Genomic DNA, 21666 nt, shown 5'->3' on the forward strand with positions numbered 1-21666 from the left:
TTAATGATGCCAAGATGTTTTGCAGTCTTTCGAGTTGCGTTTGTTTAACTCTGTGAAGCTGTGTTACTTTGCCTGATTGGGTTAATAAAGAACTGAATGGCCAATAGCTAGGCAGGAGAGAGAAACACGTGTGGCTGCTAGACAGAGAGAATAAATAGAAGAGAGAAGAGGGAGGAGAAAGAAAAGAAGCAGAGGAGGAAGCCAGGGGCCAGCCACCCAGGTACACAGTAAGCCACAGAGTAAGAAGGAAAGAAAGGTATGTAGAATAGACAAAGATAAAGCCCAGAGGCAAAAAGTAGATGGGATAATTTAATAAAAGTTGGCTAGAAACAAGCCAAGCTAAGGTCAGGCATTCATAAGTAATAATAGTCTCCGTGTGCTTATTTAAAAGCTGGCTGAGCTCCCCCACCCAGGGCAAAGAGCAAAAAAAAAACCAACTACACCATGCTTTTCAGAAAGTGGACTCTCAGTAAATGCAGACATAAGCAGCAAAGAAAGAATAGATTTTTAAGATCATGCCCCAAAGCTTTCGTCTAGCATTAAGGTTATTTCTTTAATTCATATTCTAACACTTTAAAATTAAAATTTAATTTAATTTAAATTGTAATTTTTGCTGATGAGGAAAGTTATTTAAACTTCATATCATATAAGCTCTGAGAGCGTATTTTAATTATCTTTTAAAGTATCCTAAAGTTCTAAAGATCTCAAAGAATAAATATGCAATTAAATGAAAATTGCACGTGCAAATTGGCTGGAAAGCAAGCACTTGGCCTGGAGACACGGCATAAGATCAGTCAAAATCTTTAAAGTAAAATTTCCAGAAATCGTAAGAATTAGGTCCTTTAATCGGAAACTATTAGGTGACATGGATTCTCAGTAGACAATTTCAAAACCTGTTAGTTACTGAAGGACTTAGAGCATGTGTGTAATTTACAACGTGAGCATAATCCCTTACATGAGACACATGTTTACATGCATGCCTGCACCAACCACTCATCTGTTTCCTGTGATGTGTGAGCAGTCCCTTCCTGTATGTCTACTAACACAATCCCTAATGATCAGTGATGCTCTCCCCTTCCCCTGTGTCTACTTATGCAATCCCTAATGATCAGCAATTCTCTCCCCCTTCCTGTGTCTAACAACACAATCCCTAAGTGCCAGCAATGCTCTCTCCTTCCCCTGTGTCTAACAACACAATCCCTAAGTGCCAGTGATGCTCTCCCCTTCTTGTGTCTAACACAATTCCTAATGATCAGAGATGCTCTTACTGCAAGGATCCTGAATATTCATTCAAAGGCTGGAGGGGTGATGAAAACCTTAGAGGAATAAGATGACTGGGGATTTGACCTGGAAGCATATGCTTTGTGCCAGGTCTCTTCCTCTTGCTCTGTCCTCTTTTCTTTCCCGATGCCAGATTGCTTCATGTGTAGTGTTCTGCCTCACTGTATACTAAAACTTCAGAAACCATGAGTTGTAAGAAATTTTCCTTCTTATAAGTTGGCTGTCTTGGGATATTCTGCCATATTAATGTAAGACAAAAATGCCCACATTATATTCCAAAATAATCTAATGCAGAGATATGCCTATGACTCCTTGGTAGCCTCTTAACATATTCCAATATACTTCATCATCTATAGTTATCTATACATTGCTTGTTCAAAGGCATTTTCCTTACATTCTGATTTTGGTGAGGGCAAGAAATACTCGAAATTGTAAACCTAGAAGTTTGTGCCTGCTCCTCCTCACAGGGCTGGGCTTTCAGATTTGATACTTGTTGCTTTAAAAGGCCACAAGATGTCACTAGTTGTTTATTAATCACTGTTTGGTATATTCACATAATTACCATGAATTTGGCTTTCAGACAAGTTGCCTAACCCTGATAAGAGACTGAGGTTTGAATAAGTCCTACTCAGTTTAAATACTCTGTTTTTATTTCTTTTGGTGAGGGGAGTACTGAGAACTGAACCTCTGAACTCAGAGCTTCCTGCAACCCTGCAGCTGCTCTAACACTGATCTACACTACACACCCATCCTCCTGCCGTGTTTTTTTGAGACAAAGCCTCACTAGGTGGCTCAGGCTGGCTTTGAATTCACCCTACAAACCAGGCTGGCCTTGAACTTGTGATCCTCCTGTCTCAGTCTCCCAAGTAGCTGGGATTAAGGACCTGCGCTTCTAGGCCCAGCTTGCTAGTTTCCCTTTACACCATACAATTGATAGTTTGGATTAAAAATCAAAACATTGGAAAACAATGTATGAGAATCTCATTAAAAAATAAGATTCTTGTCTGAAATGGTAAATAAGTCAGGCAAAGAATCAAAGGGCTAGAATTTCAACCAGCTTAATATGTAAATACATGCACATAGGTATATGTGTGTATACACATGTGTGTATGTATAATTTAAATTTTGTAGATTTGTGGTGTTCATATATGTAGATGGGCTTGCTCATGCATATGTATGCAGAGGACATAGGAAGAAAGGGGTATCTTGCTCTCCACATTTTTTTAAATGATGAAATCCTTTCTGTTCCTGGAGCTCACTGTTTCAGCCAGTCTGGCTGACCAGTGAGCCCCCAGATCTATCAGAGTCCTCACTGCTGGAGTTATAGACACTCTGGCCATGTCTAACTAAGGTCCTAGGGGTTTGAACACAGATCTTTGTCTGCGTTCAGCAAACACTTCACCCACTGAGCTGTCTCCAAACCCTGTTAGTGTATTTTAATGACTTTTATGATATAGTTTAATTCTTATACTGTTATATTACTAAACCCAGTTTTCAGACGTGAAAATTGAAGACAATTGTGATAAAACTATAGAGTTAATGTCAGCTGGACTAAGCTGTTCATCAGGGAAAAGTAAATTCTCAAAGATCATGTTATTGGAGATAGTAAATTAGTCACTAAGGCAGATAACTGTTGGAGACAGATTATTTATTTGAACGATACATCCCATCTAAACTGTTGTAAAGTTTGCTTGACCCCAGGCAGGTCCTAATTTTCTTTATCTAAAAGATTTTGTTTTTATTTTTAATTATGTATATGTATGGTGTAGGAGGTTCTTCTGTTCATGCGTTGCTTTCATTGGTTAATGAATAAAGAAACTGCCTTGGCCTTTTGATAGGGCGGAACTTAGGTAGGCGGGGAAGACAGAACTGGAGTCTGAGAGGAAGAAAGCAGAGTCAGAGAGACACCATGGATCCTCCTCCTGAGATGGATGCTGGTTAGAATCTTTCCCAGTAAGCCACTGCCATTGGCAATATACAGATTAATAAAAATGGGTTAAATTAATATAAGAGTTAGCCAATAAGAGGCTAGATATAATGGGCCAAGTAGTGACTTAATTAATACAATTTCTGTGTAGTTATTTCTGGGCTAAGCTAACCTGGCAGCCAGAGAGAATAAGCAAGCCCTCCTCTTACACATGTGTGTGTACCCTGGGAAGGAGGTTGTGCACAAGAGGGCGGTGTCCAAAGGGGCCAGAATTGAACACCAGATCCCTTGGAACTGTAGCTATGGGTGGTTATAAACCACCTCAGGAACGATGGGAACTGAACCCAGGTCCTCAGCAAGAGCAGCAGGCATTCTTAACTGTTGAGCCATCTCTTCAAGTCATCGTTTTAAGAGGCACACTGTACTACTGCAGGCAGAGCCCAGACTCACGTTAATTCACTCTTGCTGCTGACCAAGACTCTGTGGAGTCTAATGGATGAATGTTTGCTCTATGGATCCATTGACAGGATCTTGTATAGTTCTGCTGCTGGGAACAAGTTCAAAATCATTAAGATGATTCACTGAAATGTCCGCAACCAGAAATGAGCAGAGTAGCCGGGCCATGGCGCATACCTTTAATCCCAGCACTCGAGAGGCAGAGGCAGGCAGATCTCTGTGAGTTCAAGGCCAGCCTCTTCTACAAGAGCTAGTTCCAGGACAGGCTCCGAAGCTACAGAGAAACCCAGTCTCAAAAAAGCAAAAATAGAAAGAAAAGGAAAAAAAAAAAAAGAAATGAACAGAGAAGTTCAAAAACCAAGTCCTTTTAAAGGTCACTGTCCTGTCTTTGGAGGAAAGGTCATCCATTCTCTGAAGGCAAATGTCCATGAAGCAAACCTGCAAGAATTCGTGCTATAGTGAAGTTTAATTAGAGTTAACCATGTGCTTATTGATGTAGTTTGAGATATGACCATAGAGTTGACCTAGTGACTGGTACTCCCTCCTCTCCCAGGATTTTCCCTCCTACCCCTTCTCATATGACCATTGGCATATGGAGCAGAAAGTGCACTGGCTAGGGGCAAGTAAGGGAAGTGGCATCTCACAAGTCATTGCCTCCACCACCTTCCCAACACAGCTCTACGCCCAAAGAAAGTTCTTGAACAACATTAGTCTGAACAACAAGGGCTTAGTGCTTTTTTTTTATTTTTAAGATTTACTTTATTTTTAATTCTGTGTACTTTCATCAACACCATTTAAGTAAAAAAATAATCTGTGTACTTAGGTATCTGTGAGAGGTTATATACTTGTGAGTGCAGGTGCCCATGGAGGCCACAAGAGGGCACAAGAGGGCATCCAGTCCGTTAGCTGGCATTCCAGGTGGTTGTGAGTCACCTGGCTTGGGTGCAGGGACCTTAACTCAGATCCTCTGGGAGAGCAGCAAGTGCTCTTAACCACTGGGCTTCCTTAAGAGACTTTTCCATTTTCCTTCCTTTCGGCAATTGTTATTGATGTAACTGCACAATTTGAGGCTTTGGAGGAACGAAGACTGACTTAATTTAAGCACCTAAATGTTGGGCCATGTGTTTTGCTAAGCAGGTTGTTTAATGGAGAAGTCATCATTGCTTGTAATGACAGGCACTTCACCTCAATCTCTTCTGTGTGTTACACAGACCTGAGGCATGCGGAAGTCAGCTTCCTCAAGGTCACAGTGACCTGAGGCAAGGCCCCAATGATGTGACCACTTCTTCCAATGCCTGCAATGGCTCTAGTTCCATCAGCCGGTGAGTGCAGAAATGGAGTACTAACAAGGAAGTGAAGCTCTCTCCCAGATTTGATGACCTAATGTTTAACATCAATAAAGTGTGCAGGAGAATCTGAAGGCTACGTTTTCAGCCTCCAGCTCTATTCGGATCGATGCTGGCTGGAGAGCCCTGAGTAAGAGTCAAGGGAAAAAATTGTCGATTTTCAAATCATACTTTCAGTTTTAATGCTGGTCAAGTAAATCATGAAAGACAAGAGCCAAGGATGTTTCTTTCATGCAGATGCTATGTCAATGACTAATGACTGGTACTTTCTGATCATGTGATCCTTTGGTACCTGCTCAAGATGGCATTCTCTCATGGACCCTTTCTTCCAGTACTCACCTGTTATGAAGCTGATGGTGGAACTGTCACAACAGCTCAACTCTGGATCTCCCCACGTCACCATGGTTACCCGAAAGTTGTAGTACCACGCTGGCAATAGATTTGCTATTCTCTGGAAAAGGATGGGGGGAAACCAGGAGACAAATGACTAAAAGGAAAACAGTATTTATGGAGTTGATTTATATTCCATGGGTCACAATAAATATTACCGAACACTTTTTTGTTTTCTTTTTCTATGTCTTTAGAATTATTTTTAAAGTGAAATCAGCCGCAAATGAAATGAGATATATATAATTTAAAAGGATGATTCAAAGACAGATAAATATGGGTATTACTTCACCATTTCCAAGGTTATACTGCACAATGAAGTACCACTTATTTATAAATGTCTGCACACATTTATTTCCTTGCTTCTAGGAAAAGGAGCAGTATTCTAGCATGATGATAAGCAGCAATTGTATGCTTTATGTGTCTTGCGTAGGTAGCCTGCACTTTGCAAAATGAATCTGGTCTCAGAAAGAGCAGTAATTACCTAAGCTTTGAAAGCTGTTTCCAAGGTTTAGCAATATAGGTATTTAATGATCTGCACAAGCCAAGAGGAGTCAGAGCTAGAGACTGACAGTGTTGGTCAGCTGTTGAAGGCCAGAGAGAAACCTCTTGTATTGATAGGAAAGTTAGTGTGGGTGGTTCTACTCTGATTTGAGAAAATTCTTTAAGAGAAAAATACCATTGTGGGTAAACAGTAGTTGTGTAATTCTCTCTCTCTCTCTCTCTCTCTCTCTCTCTCTCTCTCTCTCTCTCTCTCTCTCTCTCTTTCTCTCTGTGTATGTGTCTGTCTGTCTGTCTCTCTCTCTCCCTTTATCTCTTTCTTCCTTTCTTTCCCCCAAGACAATGCAGAATTGAAACCTAAGAGAAAAATAAAGCCACAGACTAGCAATCAAACCACAAGTAAGAGTGGCCTGGTACTTGCTTACATGAAATTCTAACACTTTCAAGAAGGTTCACGGTCATCCTTGGCTACGTGCTGTCTCAAAAGCAACAACACAAAACAAAACTAAATTAAACTAAATAAAAATTTAACAACAATTGAAAAAAAACCTAGGGCCTTGAAAATTGCTATTTACCTAGGCTTACTTTCCAAATGACCTAATTTACAGATGACTCTCTCTAACATACTTGTGACACAGGCATGGGCATTTACACGAGAGTGTACCAGCGGGCTAAGGGAGGATTACCACAGATGCTGTTAAAGAGACAGTCGCTGCTATTTCGTAGTAGGTTGTCCACTCTGAGGTCATGGTGGTAGGGTTGAAATAAAACATTTCAACTACATATTTTCTGAACACTCCCAAGTAAGGTCGGGTCCAGCTCAGTACTACTGCTGTGGGACCCAAGGCATAGAGCATTAAGTCCTTTATCCCAGTGGGAACTAAAAGAGAGGGGGACAGAGAAGAAAGAGAGAAAACCAGGAGGGAACATTAGTATCTTCACAACGGCTTAAAAACTAAACAACCAGAACTGTTATTTTCTTAACACCATCCTGAAAAACCAGAGTAGATATATTCACCTCTGACTTTTGTAGTAAACAGAAAGATGTGTTCCAAACATACAATTCTGCTTATTTGAAGTAGTCGGGCCTTCACATTAGCAGGTACTGAAATCCATTTACTTAATTCAATGAGCAATGGGTGTAGACTTTATGGATGGATTTACTATGTCCATGGGCTGCCATGTAAGCCTTACTGTCGAGTATATTTGTGATCTCACGGTAAATCTACATTCTCCATCTCCGACAAAATTGCAGTTAAAAAACCATATCTTCTAAGAGTTACTCCTTTCTAAACAACACAGTAAACTCTTAGTGTAGTTTCTATACTGTATTAGATGTTATAAAAGATGGAGCCGGCTATGGCTAAAGTGTACGGAAAGGTGTCCATGGGTTATACATACACACGAATAACTAAAGTATCTATGACTTTTGGCTTCAGCTCCATGTGTGGGGAGGCATCCCCTGGAAATTAACTCCCATAAATATTGAAAACCCTGCAATCTGATGTTGGAATATTGAGCACATCTTCAGGACTCTTCCATATGTGATGAATTCAGCCTGAAGACTGTGCCATTTCAAACAGTCTGGTAAAGACAGGTCATTATTTCTGTGGCTAACAACTTACCAATGGCAAATGTCACAGGATCAGACGGTGGCCCAATCAGAGGGCCTTTTCTTAGGTACATCACAACCTGGTACTGGGCACCGGGAACCAGATTCTCAATAATAGGTTTGCTTGAGTTCACCTTAAATCAAACAGCCAAGAAGATTTATGTAGATCTAGGCTTTCAGGATGTGACAGAAAAGCTGTACAAAGTTTCCAGAGTGTAATAGTTGACTTTGAAATCCAGGATCTTCAATTCATGCCCAGTAAGGCTTGATTTAAAATATTAGGCTGATTTATAGTTTCTGTGAATTCAGAAGGAGACCCAGGACATTCAAATTTCGTGAGTGGATTTAATATGCCCCATGGGCTCCTCTCTATGCATCACTGTCAACTGTAACCACGCACACCAGAGCCGCATCCTCCCGGAACCATAATCAAATCAGGAATACCATGAGGGCAGCCTGACATCCTAAATTGTAGTGTCAGCTGACGACATGCCAAGAGCGGTGCGGAATTGTCTTTAGTCTCTCGTCACTTAGAAGCATAAAATATCTAATTACAGAGATGGAAATGACCTCAGAGATTACCTATTTAGATTTCGGATTTAATAGATAGAGAAATTTAAAAGCCAGAGAATGGCCAAGGTCAGATCCCCCACTGGGAGGAGAAGCCCAGTGCTGGGACTTCTAATCTGCACCCAGGGCAAGCCAAGGTACAGCTGTAAGCACTTTGCAAGTCTATTGTAACCTTAGGAAATGATGTCATGGAGAGCGTGTCTCACTTCTCCATTTTTATAGGCTATGTTACCAGTGTGATGCCAAGAGAAATAGTAGGAGCATACATCTGAACAAAGTGGATTTTTTAAAGATGAATGTTGGTATATACAAGATTGGTGTTCAATTAAAGGTTAAGAAGTGAGTGGATTTAATGTGACTATGTATATATTGTGTACATGTGTATATATTTGCATGATCTATATGTGTGTGCCTGTGCACTCATGTTGCACATGTTGTGGAGGCCAGAGGCTATTTTCAGGTGTCTTTGTTCATCACTCTGCACATTTTTGAGACAGTCTCTGACAGAACCTGGTACTCAGTATTGCCTAAACTGGCTGGCCAGTCTCTGCCTCCCCAGAACTGGAATTACAGGGTTCTGTTACCCTGTCTGGCTTTTTACAACAGTTCTGAGGATGTGCCTCTGGTCCTTACACTGTGTGTCAGGCACCTTACCCTAGGAGTCTCTCTAGTTCCAGCTTTGATGTGAGGACGTCTAACATTTATGGCAGCTTTACTTAGGGAGACAAACTAATTCTGCTCAGATTGTTTAAAATAAAATCTCAACTATGTTCTGTATAAACACAATGATTTATTTATACTTTATTTAAAATTGTTGTCTTTGTGTCTTCATTATTATAATGTAGGTAATAACAGATCTTAGAGTTGCAGATGTTTAGACCAGCATATAAGACACATTTACTCTCAGGATCAATCGTTTTGGCTTCTAAGCTACATAAGATGCAAAACTTCTGCAGGAATGAGCAAAATTGATGGCTAACAACTTTGTTTTCGGTTTATGCTGTGTTTTTAAAAGTCTCATTAAAAATTTAATGATAAACAATGCTAGTGAAATGAATTTTAATGTTGTGTCTCAGAAGCTGGTTATGTGTATTAGACATATCATGATTTGATTAGAACACAGCCTATTTTGTTCCCCAAATGGGTGCGGCACATTAGAGAAGATGATGCTGGAAGCGTTAATTAGTACTCTACCCTTCTTTGTCTATTTACAGCCTTTTATGGTAATATCTTACCCATATTTGGATTTCTTTATCAGAACATTTACAGTCAAAGCTACTCAGCATGATTCTCATTAAAGAGACAAACTTGTGATCAGGATGGGCATGGGCATGGGCTGGGCATGGTGACACATTGCAGAATCGTAATACTTTGGGAGGTAGAGTCAAGGAAGATTAGGAGTTCAAGGCCAGCCTAAACTATGTAGTATGGTGGAGACCAGCATGAGCTATGTGAAACTCTAGTCTCAGAAAATAAAATAGAGAGTTCATGTTGTGCATGGTAGGCAATACTGCTTTATTAAAATTAAATTCTATGTGACAGAAGTCATGCTCACTCAGTGGATCCATTGTTTATCCTACACATGAGCACATGCAGTGGACGTTGTGCTCCTGTCCCACAGGCCACAGCATGTCAGCTGGCATTCTAGACTACCCTCTTGCATGCGTAGAATAATGTGCTGTTGAACGACACGCGTGGGGGATGTTAGTGACATTGCTAGCGAGTTTTGTTTTTGCTATGACATCTGACACACGTGTAAATGCTCAGTTGACTCCTTAATCACTCGTGCTGCTATTTAGAGGATTTAGAGCAGCTTAAGATGCAAACTGTGTAGGCTGTCCCAGGGCGTGTTGTCACTCCTGGTCTGACGATGTTTTTAGGTAGCGCCTGTTTCTAACTCTTTGTGGAACACCGGAGTCACAGTCACTTAAACACGCAGTCGGCACAAACCCACCCTAGGAAATGATGGCTTTTAGACAAACTAACGACATGTGGGAAAAAGTCACATTGATTTGTAAAAAAAAGACAAAAGGACATAGTCATTGCAAACTACCTGTCTTTATAAAAAAACATCAATTCACCCATCCCTTGGTTCCCTAAATATCTGTTGAAGTCTAAGCCTATATTTACACCTTAATTCTCCTGTGCTAGCTTTCTAATTAGTGAACTAGCCAATAAACCATAAACCAATCAATATTGAATCAATAAATATAATATAAAATTAATATATTAATAAAAGTAATAAGACATTTAATTAATATAATAACAAATATTCTTTCCACTTAATTCATATCTAGTCTATAATTCTTTTTTCCCTTGCTAGCTTTACCTTCAACCCGGATGACTCTTCTAAATTCAATACATTTCCCGAAAGGCTCTGATTCCGACTGTCCCAACTAAGCTAACACACAAGAAAAACCCTGAGGAGAACAGTTGGGAGAAACACAACAAGCAGTCTCTTAAGTGGTGGATTGAATGAGGTGAGCACGAAGGTTTTCCCAAATCTGAGATGCTCCACCCTTGCGATGCTGTCTTCATTAGCTCTTTGATGTACATTCATTTCAGTCTGAAGGGCTTTTCTATTCAGAGCCCAGACAGCCATTCTGTCACTCTCCCTTGAACTGAGAGACATTCAGCGAAGCCTATATAACAACGAAAGATGGCCCATTTTTCCTTTTTTAGTATCCTCCAGACACTATGTTAGCCATCAGCCCTGTTTTCCCTTACTAAACTTGTGTGCAGTAGGATCGATTTCTCTCAATCCCACAGGTGAAGGCATCTAGAAGTATATGAGAGGCTTGGACAGAGGGCTCAACAGTTAAGGATATACTTCTCTCGCCCTCAGAGGACCTTGGTTCCTAGCCCCCACAAAGCAGCTCACAACTACCTAGAACTCCAGCCCCAGGGGATCTGATGACCTCTTCTGGCCTTTGTAGGCACCAGGAATGCACATGATGTACAGACACACTTGCAGGCAAAATACCCTTACACACAACATTTAAAGAGGTGGGGGATGGGGAGACAGAGACAGAGAGACACAGAGCGTGCTGCGTGGGTAAGACTACTTGGGTTCTCAGACCTGGTAACTGTGAAGGTCAAGTCTGAAGCCCTCATTTATGTGGTGCAGTTGTCTGTGCTCTAGACACTCACATTGGCTGTCTCTGTACCCCGTCCCCATCCCATGAGGCAGCACAAACTGTCCACAGGACCACCAGCATTGTGGGTGAAGACAGAGCATTGTGGGGAGGGCCCTGCTTTGACACCAGTCAGCTTGGTGGCTCCCAGGAAGTCCCTTACATAGCCTGCCTCTTGGGCCCATCATTTCTTCCTTCATACAGTTGAAAGGCTGGTGCGTCTATTCATCTCATCTGGGGCTACCCCTACAATTATGCACTCGCACAAGCAGTCACACAGCATTCATGGACCAAGGCAGATCCCATATAAGAATAAAGATGCATGCATGTCTCCTGTGGCACTCATATCCCCATTCTGTCATTAGTGATGGAATGTTAAGTCTTTTGAGAAGATGCTCAGAGCACATTTACTTTGAGTAATTAACAAGATTTCTATTTATTTATTTATTTATTTATTTATTTATTTATTTATTTATTTATTTTTGAGACAGGGTTTCTCCGTAGCTCTTTTTTGGTTCCTGTCCTGGAACTAGCTCTCTAGCTCTTCTAGACCAGGCTGGCCTCGAACTCACAGAGATCCGCCTGCCTCTGCCTCCCGCAAGATTTCTTATAGAACACAGATTAAACAGTGACTTTACGGTCAACATCTTTGTGAATGAATAACCCGAGAATGGTTGTAAGGAGGATTCGTATCCATGCAACTCATGAGAAGAATATGTACTTATGACCAAGACAAGTTCAAATCATTATAAGCACTCTACTGAAAAGAGAGATATAGGCTCTACATTTCATGGAATCAGGATTCAGGTCTAATTTGTTCCACCTCCAGCACTCCACACAGGGACCACTTGACATACAGAGTTACTCAGACATCAGTAGAGTTGGTAGGCAGAGGAGAGACAGCAGCAGGGAATGTCAGAATAGCACAAGAAGCACAATCCTTTGCAGACTGTAATCACGATGATTAGACACAGCCTAGGCAACTCTAATCTGAAAATGCCAATCCGAAATGATCCCAAATCTGAACCATTTGGAGTGAACGTCGCGAACTTCACATCACAAATGTTTATGCCATGAACAAATTTATTAAAATATCACTTAAAACTGCCTTCAGATTATGTGTGGGGTTATATACGAAACACAAATGAAATGTTTTGTTTATACTATGGTCGAACTCTAACATAGCTCATTAAAGATACACAAATATTCCAACTCCCACCATAGCTCCATGTCTGAAAGTCTTCTGAGCCCAGGAATTTTGGATAAGGACTCGGGACCACTTTTATTTTAGAGCTATAGGAAAATGAACATTTTGTGTCTGGATTTACATGGCACAGAGGACTAGGCCTTCATGTTTGTACAACAGGCACTCTGTCAATTGCATCATCTACCCTGCTTCTCTTGAGACTAAAAGGATTAGCTAATTTATTTATTTATGCATGTATGCATGTCTGTGTGCATGCAATAGGTACGCATGTTTTGACAGCATATATGCCTGAGCATATGACAGCTAGAAGAGGTTGTAGGAGCTCTTAGAGTGGGCATTACTGGTAGTTTCTAGATGCCTGGCTTGTTATGTGGATTCTAGAATCTCAACGTGGACCCTCATGATTTTGCAGGCAGTACTCTGATGAGCCATCTTTCTAGCCCAGTTGAAACCTTTTGAATTTAGTTTTCCCATCTGAAAATTATATGTAAGTGCATATGTAGTGTGTGTGTGTGTGTTGGAGCCATGGATCATAAATACTGTAGGTATAACACAATGATGAACCTCAGAAAGTCTTGTTTAGAGGACACCTGGAATGCTGGGCTCACACTTTTAAACATCTGCCTCCTTGCCCATTCATTATCTTAAGGGCTTAATGTTGCATTTCCAGCGGACGGTGTGATGATCCAGCTGGAGAGGTCTTTTCTGGATCACTGATAATTTATGGTGTCTATAAGAACCTTTTCTCTGGGCTCCCAGGAGAAAGATTCCTAATCTGTTACATTAGAAGGGACAAGAAGGAAATGAACCTTGCACAGTGGAGTTCCAGGTCACTGTCCGTGAAGGAAATATGTTTTCCCACCAGTGTAAAGTCGGTTAAGTTGGGTATGTTTCGGGAAGGAAACTAATGAGCTGAAAAAGGAGCTGTGATTGCTAGCTAATCGGCTTAGCATATTTACTCCTTAATTTAATTGAGTCAAGGGGGTGGCTTCAGCCTCTAGGAAGGGCTTATCTCAGCATTCGAAAGCGTTTAGTTCTCCAAGGCCCGTGGTTCCCGAATCAATCTTATCAATTTAAAATCTCTCACCCCTTGAATTTCACAGATGCCTAATTTCCCCAAGAGGAAATCGCCACAGCAGTAGATGGCAACCCTTACCCCAACCCCTCTAGGGAGGAAAACAAAAGCTAGATTTTAGAGAACTAGCCCCGAACTCCCGCACTTGTGGTGTCCATGTTTAGCCAATCACAAGGATACTAATTTGCATATCCTTTCCGTCCGGCTCAAGCCTCCTGTGGCTGTTTAGGTCCCATTTATCCGTCAAAACTGGGCTTTTTGGGGGGGATTGGTGAAAAGAAAATCGTTATAGTTTATAAACTTTTGCTTTTAAACTTGTTTTGTTGAGGCCTCCCTTTACTTTCAAAAATAAAACAGAAGTGGAACAATGCACCGAGCACCGAACCCCTCTAAGAGACTCAGCATTGTGCTTGCTGTCTCCTCCCTAAGGAAGGATTTCTTTTAACCACTTTTGATACTCCATCCTCACCACCCACATTAGAATACGGCCAGACCCTCCTTTGAGAACTCAGGGATTATCTATTGCTAGCTTGAGATTCTGAGATGAGGCTCAGTCATCCTGTACTCATTTTTGGTTATTCTCTCCATTGTGAACGCACTGCTGGGCAAGGTCGGGATGCTTCGAATTGACCTCAGACTCCGGCATCTCTCTGAGCTCCGGACACAGTAGGCACTCAGCAGAGGCTCTTGAGTAGGACAAGGAAGTGATGGGAAGGTGACCTCTGACAAACGTGAGAAGAGCAGAGGAACTGACCAGCCACGCCCACCCATTTCCTGGATCCTGAGGAAGGTCTTGCTAATCTGCATGGGGGAAGGGTCCATCTTGCAGCAGCAGGGGTTGAGTTTTAAGGGGCCTCCAGGATGTGTTTGTCCTAGTGTCCCTTACCTGGGTACAGTACTGCTTCTCTAGCCGCTGGCTCTCCTTCTGCTTCTGGCAAGTCAGGGACACCACAGACACGATGGTGCTGTTGTAGTTCTCCTGTGAAGATGTCCACGACATCACCGCTGTGGTTGAGCTTAAGACATGGACGCTCACGTGCTGGGGCTTCTCGGTCAGCTCTTCCATCCACTCTCCTGTGGGACCTAGACATCGCAAATCACAGTAAAAGGGAGGTTGTATGCTGAGCTAGTGGAGACAGAAGATTCTAGATTTAATGGTCATTATGTGTTCTATGTAATAGTGTCAGCAGCAGCAATAATAAAAACAAGCTCGATTTCAGTTGTCAGGTACCTCTGAGAATATTCCAGTGAAATCTTCATCAGAGGGCGTGACACTGTGGCATTTCATCAGTGTCTGTAATTCCTTCGCTAGTAGGGTCTTTCTAGAAATAATTGCTTTGAGCTCCAAAGCAGTCGCTACCATAATCTTATGCAGACAAATGAAATGTAGCAAAGAAACCAGAGACAGGTTGTGGCTGCCTTAATGAAATGGGCAACAGGCTGGCGGGGTTCAAGAAGATGCCTAAGCCCCGGATGATGTTTGAGGAGTTGGCCAGGGGTTGTATTGTGACGTTCTCTGTGGAGGTACCATCTGGACCCTTTCAGATGGCTCTGCCTATGCGCTCCCTCATATCTACGATAAACATTCTCCTCCACCACGCCCACCTTTCCTGTCTTTCCTTCATTCAGTTTGCAAAGTGACATATAAGGAGCAGGCAGCTGCACTAAAGAGGATGGGGCAGACTCCCATAAGTGGTGTGAGCCAACTCATACTGTAAAAGTGATGTGAAGACAGAGATGAGCCCTTTACAATCAGGCTCTATTTCAAATGCTTCCCATTCTAGTTCGTTAATACTTATCCCAAATCAGGGAGAAAAGTACGGGTCTTAAATCTCAAGTTTAAATTAAGAAACTGCAGTGGATAGGATTTCTTTTTTAAAGATTCACGATTTACAAATGTGATGTCAGACTTTATAAATACATGTTTTTAGGGTCTGGAAGTTGGATTTGAACAAAATATTTTATACACACACATGAAATTCTCAAACAATGAATTTTAAAACTCCGTGTTCTTAACCATGCATATGGCTCCCTGGACGGAGTGCCATGGACCCATGAAAAGTGTTGACCCAAGGTTTTTATTTTCTCATCGTCATTGGTACAGTTTTATCCAAGTGGGTCAGCTGAAATTGGGTCACAGTGTGTGCAAATGGACCACGTGGGACACTAGAAGAGTTCCTCCGTGGACAAGGGGTGCTGTTCAGTTGGTGGATTGTGTGCCTAGACGGCACAAAGCCCTGGGTTTGATACTGTCTTAGGGTTTCTCTGGCTACAAGAAAACACCATACCCAAAAAGCAGATTGGGGAAGGAAGGGATTTTTTTTTTTTTTTTTTTTTGGCTTACATTTCCTGATCATAGTCCATCACTGGAGAAAATCAGGACAGGAACTCAGACAGGACAGGAACCTAGAGGCAGGAGCTGATGCAAAAGCCATGGAGGAGAGCTGCTTACTGGCTCGCACAGCCTGCTTTCTCACAGAACCCAGAACTAAGCCCAGGGATGGCGCCCATTGATCAGTAAGTGAGGAGATGCCTTACAGCTGATCTCATGGGGTTTCTCAACTGAGGCTCCTTCCTCTGATGACTCTAGCTTGTTTCAAGTTGACGCACTAAACCAGCCATTCCAGAGACCCAGCATCCCATAAACTGGCTGTGATATTGTATACCTGTAATTCCAGTGTGTGGAAGGCGAAGGCAAGAGGATCAGGACTTCAAGATTCCTCCAGCTGCATAGTGGGTTTGAAGTTAGCCTGAGTTAGGGGCATGAGACTCTTCTCAAAAACTAAATACATGCATAGATACATATGAATAAGAAATAAGAGATACAGTGCCTTAACTTATTAATAAGGAAATTGGATCCCAGAGATTCAGATGCTCTGCCCAATGTCATGAAGACAGTGAGTGTTTCGATCTGGCATCACAGTTGACTCTGCCAATGCCATGGAAAATGTCATCATCATAGAACCTTCAATTCCAGTCTTGGTCTTGACACATGAGAGAGTCACAGATTTGCCTTTTGTGACTCAGAGCTTTTCATGTAAAATATGGGAACAACAGGTGTGTTCCTCCAAGTCAGGCATGGCGGAGCCAACTTCCGAATCCTAGCTATCTGGAAGGCCAGGCGAATGAATGGCAAGATCAAGGCCCATCTGGACTCCATTAAGAGTCCAAAACCAACTTAAATGGCGCAGTGAGACCCTGTCTTAAAATACAAATATAACGAGGAATTGAGGATACAGCACGGTGGTAGTGCTTGTTGATAATACACACAAGGCTCTGAGTTCAGTCCCCAGCACTGAAAACAAGCATGCTCTTGATAAGACCAGAGCGGGCTGATGTAAGGATGTGTGTCAATATTCTCATGTTTGGGAAAGGCTTCAGTTCTACACAAATGTGAATCATGAGGTAGTAACATGTGCATGCATCTTGATATTATTAATCCCATCAGCATGGACTGAAGACACTATTTAGTTTGTGCTTACTCCCCTCCCCAGTAAGTACGAGTATTTGTGTCTACAGTCTGGTACAGTGTTTTAAACCAAAGGAGCAACTGTACTTGGCGTCTGTGCACTTAAATAGACTATTTCAAGCACTTAAAATATCATCCTTTCATTGACAAAAGTTTTTCATGTCAATATTAAAAGCAATCTCTTTGCAATAATCTCGTGCATAAACAACTTGGACATATTCACAGTGGCTCTACGGTCTGGTTAAGAAGTCCTCTGAAAGCCGGAGAGGTGGCTCAGAAGGAAAGATACTTTTGGGAAAGTCCAAGGGCCTGAGTTTGATCCTTGGTCCTCTGTGGTGGGAGGAGAGAACCGATTCCCGAGAGCTCTCCTCTGATTCCATAAGTGCGTCGTGAGGTGTATGTATGCCCCCACAAACACACAGAACGAGCAAAGCATTGAAGGGAGGAGAGTGGAGAAAAATAGATAGCACAATAAAAACAATAAAAAATTAAAAAATGAATATATGACCAAAAAATCTAGACAAACCTCCCATACCAAGTTCTATGCTTTGTGCTCTGTGATGTGGAACCCAGCTCAGGTGCTAAGAAAAGAAAGGCCAACGTGTCTGCCACCATGCACTGGGTTTTCATGGCCATCATCAGCACTTACTATACCCTTGAGCAAGGTGACCTCCTGGTTAGCAAAAAGTTTTCAGACTGGAGAGAAGACTAAAGGTTCATCTTGGTGCTCTGTCACGGGTGATCTTGTATAGAAACATCTCTTATATCTGATGCACACCCCAGGTGATTCCCAATGTCCTGTGTCCCTTTGAAGACCCTAGAGGCCTCTCTGTGGTGCTGGGCTTTGTTCCTTAAGTGTAAATGTTGTCTGGGAAGATTTTTAGTGTGTTGAAGCTGCTAAGTGAGCTGACCTCCTGCCTCTGGCTACCTATCTTTTGAAGGTTATTTCAGGCAAGGTAGTATTTGGGCCCTTTGGGGAAAGGACGGAAGTTATACATACTATTGCCTTTGGAAAGCTGCCTTTATTTAATCTGTTTTCTGACTTTGATTTTTGTTAATATAAAGCACGCTTAGAGTCCAGTAAGCTAAGTAAATGATTTTCAGCCTGTGGGCTTCCAGTGGCCAGAGTTTGCCTAAAGAGTTTCTGTAGCTCAGAGAGCCCCACTTTTGCTCTGTTGTCAAAGCTCACAGGATACTTAGAAGCCTTCCCTTATCTCAGTCTTGGGCCTTGAGGACTCCCTGTCTTCTCCTGCCGACTGTGTGAGACCTGGAAGGCTTGAATCAGCTGGAGTTTTTGAGTTCTGCACACATCCAGCACTCTAACCCGATTTCTCCCCTACATAATCCTATAAAGCTAAATTTCATTACAGCCTCAAACAAAAGTGATATTTCCCAAACTGGTTGTGCACATCCTTGGAGACATGGTTGGAGACATAGTTGGTGTGGAAGGCCGGCTTAATAAGTGTTCAATTATCAAAACAGTGACAAAAAACAATCCTGTGGTTAACTCCTGAGGCAGATTTGCTATTAAACATACATGTACTTCTTTTCCTGCACACCCTCTCCTGAACTGGAGGTACCCAGCAACCCTGGGGCTGGTGGATAACTGACATCCAGGCATCACTGACCTCAGCAGTTCCATGGTTCCAGCTCCCCTGTAAGTGCGGGATCGTCCCTGGACTACTTACTGATATAAAAGCTGAGCGACTTCGCTGACTGGCTTTTCCGAGGCTCGCAGACTCCTGAGGAACTAAAGGTTGTCACCGAGAGTTTGTATTTCCCAGGCTCCTTCAGTTCTGCAACAAACTCGTGGGCTTCTTCATCCACTGTCAAATAGTCAGTAAAGTTCTCTAGATCAAATGCAAAAGAGACACACACACACAAAGCCAAAATTAGAACACACATGAATTGACACCTGGCAGGGCCCAGGATAGAGGTAAACTGGTTAGGTTTGTAAAGTGTGTCATTGCATTTCTTTCTTTTTTCCAAATTCAACCATACCTCTAAGACGAAGGTGCCGTAAAGAGAAAAGTTAACTCAAGTTCAAATTGTATTCATAATACTTTAAAATGTCAAACCTAAAATATAGTGTCCCAATTCATCACACGGGTGCGTGGTATTAACACACACACCCCTAACACAATCGTGTACACAAGAGAAATGGGCTTTGAGGAAAAGACAGCGTTCACTGCCCTCCCTGTATGATTTGGGAAAAGGCAATACATAAATTATATATATAATACCTCACTAAGTTTCTGCAGCATTAAATGTCTTTTAAATATTGGGTTACTTCCAATTCAAAGACACGCCAGTTTCCTCCTCCATCTATCTGCTCCAGCACTGTGGATGGTAATATTTATTCTAAGCTGCCTCTGTGTCTGCCTCCTGCAGTTTATAATTTCGGTTGAAGCTGTTACTATTATTTGGCATCAACGGTCTCCAAAAAGAGCACGGTACAGTCAGATAAATGCACGATTTAATTGAACTTTCTTGAAAATAGGTTGTAAAAAAATGTTTTGAGTTACAAACTACTGTGTTCCATAGAGTGAACTGAGAAAGAAGCAAAAACAAACAAAAAACAAAAGATGCAAGGAACTTTAAGAACAAATAGGCGGCTGGGGGTGGTGCCACACGCCCTTAATCCAAGCACTAGGGAGGCAGAGGCAGGTGGATATCATGAGTTCAAGGCCCACTTGGTCTACAAGAGCTAGTTCCAGGACAGTCTCCAAAACTAAAACTGCATAGAAACCCTGTCTCAAAAAAGAAAAAAAAGAACAAAGAACAAATTCACTCACACAGTAAATACTATAGTGACCAACAGTGTCAATTACTCGCAATATCAGGGTCTTGCTGATTACTATTGTCTAAATAGAGAATGAAGAGTTATTTTGTCTCATTTTGCTAAATAAAAGTCAACCAGTTTTCACAATAAGGCAACATGATTCTAAAGCCCTGCCGTAAAATAAAAGCTACCATTTTAGCTCCCAAGTTGGATGACTGGGCAACTTTTGCCCTCTAAATACTAGACAGGAAAACAGAAATGGTATGAGCTCTCGCTAAACCCTAGCAAGCAGTAAACAACACAAAAAATCAACAGTAGAGCTATGCTATGGCTCTGCTTTTATAAATTTATATAAAATACTATAATATGATATAATACAGTGCATGAGTCTGGTGAGTGTGGCGGCACACACCTGTAATCTTAGCACTTAGAGGTGAAGGCGAGAAGGCCAGAAGCCCAAGATAATCCTCAGCTACACGTCAACTCCGAGGCCAACCAAAGCTATACAAGGCCCTGTCTCAAAAAATAGCACACACACATGTGTGTGCAAACACACAGAATTACAGGCACACATATAAACTCTTTCTCCTTTCTCTCTTGCACGCACATACACACACGCATGAACACATGCATGAGCACACACATGTGCATGCAAGCACACAGACTTATAGGCACACATATAAACTCTCTCTCCCTCTCTCTTTATCTTTTGCACACACGCTCACACACACACACACACACACACACACACACACACACATATAGTTTCCAACAAAGGATGAAATCAAAGCAGTGTATCCATTATGGTGGGGATACTATCATCTCCTGCCTATTTTCCATTTACTATGAACTCGATGGGGCAAATTTGAACACCAGGTCCAAAGGCCACATCCATCGTACGCAGGCTGGCCACGGAGCACAGACATCCGGAAGTAGTCACTTTATAGAGTGACTCTTCACTGCAGCCTTAACTACGCACAGAAGTAAACAACATTTCTTAAGGGTAGGCTGTGTTATGTTTGCTGGTCCTGTTTCTAGTTCAAAGTATAAGGTCTTCTTTAGTGGTCTGGGGTATGTGAAATGCTGGCCAGAGAAATGTGTAAAGTTTGCAATGGCTGTAACTTGAAAATCACCCAGATATTAAAATTCTGATCTAATCTGTGTATTTTGGTTTTCTGCTTTCAGGCCATATGCAATACTTAATTAAAGTCCCTCTTTGACCTCGTGTCCCTCTCCCTCCCTGAGTTCAGATTTCAAAATCACTTCAGTAGCCTTCACTTGGTGTCATTAACGTCCTCCAACTCCCGGCTGCCTCACCTTCCCTCTCTATGAGGATATTGAACCCATCGAAGGCTGTGGGCGGTTTGGGCGGTAACCAGCTTAGTGTCATCTGCACCGGGAAGGCAGAGAAAGGGTCAGATGTGGGCTTCTCTGTCGGGCCCAGTGTGGTGTCGCTGTCATAGTCCACGGGCAGCACGCTGACAAAGTCCTCCTCGTTCTCGGGGGTCGCAGACGCGCTGTCCCACCAGTAGGGCTGTGATGTGCTTTCATAGTCCGTGCCGTTCAGGTCAGGCCAACCGGAAGACACATTGTTGGGGGGAGTCTCCGGAGTCTCTTCCGGGAAATGGAAGAGTCTGTCCCTTGCGATTGTATCCTGCCTTTTGAGAAATGAGTCATCGGGGAAGCTCCCACTTGGCTCTTCCCAGTTCCTGTTCAAGTTGACAAAGCGAACGGAGATGTTTCGCGGAGGATATGGAGCTGTGGAAGAGAGTTTTCACTTTCAAGTAGCTTATTAAGTGTGCACTGAATATTCATTTACTCTTGAGTCCAACATGCAGACTTTTCAAATACAGTTTAACCTTGCTTCTAATATACAGAAAAAGAATTAAAAACTTTTATGGCGCGCGCGCGCGCGCGTG

At 42.2% G+C, this 21666-nt stretch overlaps 1 protein-coding gene across 2 annotated transcripts in view; it reads right to left on the bottom strand.

Moving 5' to 3' along the window:
• Ptpro (protein tyrosine phosphatase receptor type O) overlaps positions 1 to 21666 on the bottom strand; it is a 212396-nt gene that overhangs the window by 66161 nt on the left and 124569 nt on the right. For both annotated transcript variants that reach the window (XM_057785277.1, XM_057785269.1), the window contains exons 5-10: positions 21065 to 21505; positions 18654 to 18815; positions 14383 to 14579; positions 7524 to 7644; positions 6585 to 6778; positions 5350 to 5461 (exon numbers count right to left, since the gene is read on the bottom strand). In XM_057785277.1, coding sequence (XP_057641260.1) covers positions 5350 to 5461; positions 6585 to 6778; positions 7524 to 7644; positions 14383 to 14579; positions 18654 to 18815; positions 21065 to 21505 — 1227 coding nt within the window. The remainder of the gene's footprint in view (positions 1 to 5349; positions 5462 to 6584; positions 6779 to 7523; positions 7645 to 14382; positions 14580 to 18653; positions 18816 to 21064; positions 21506 to 21666) is intronic.

This window comes from Chionomys nivalis, chromosome 1 (genome assembly GCF_950005125.1).
Source record: "Chionomys nivalis chromosome 1, mChiNiv1.1, whole genome shotgun sequence".
NCBI classification, from domain to species: domain Eukaryota; kingdom Metazoa; phylum Chordata; class Mammalia; order Rodentia; family Cricetidae; genus Chionomys; species Chionomys nivalis.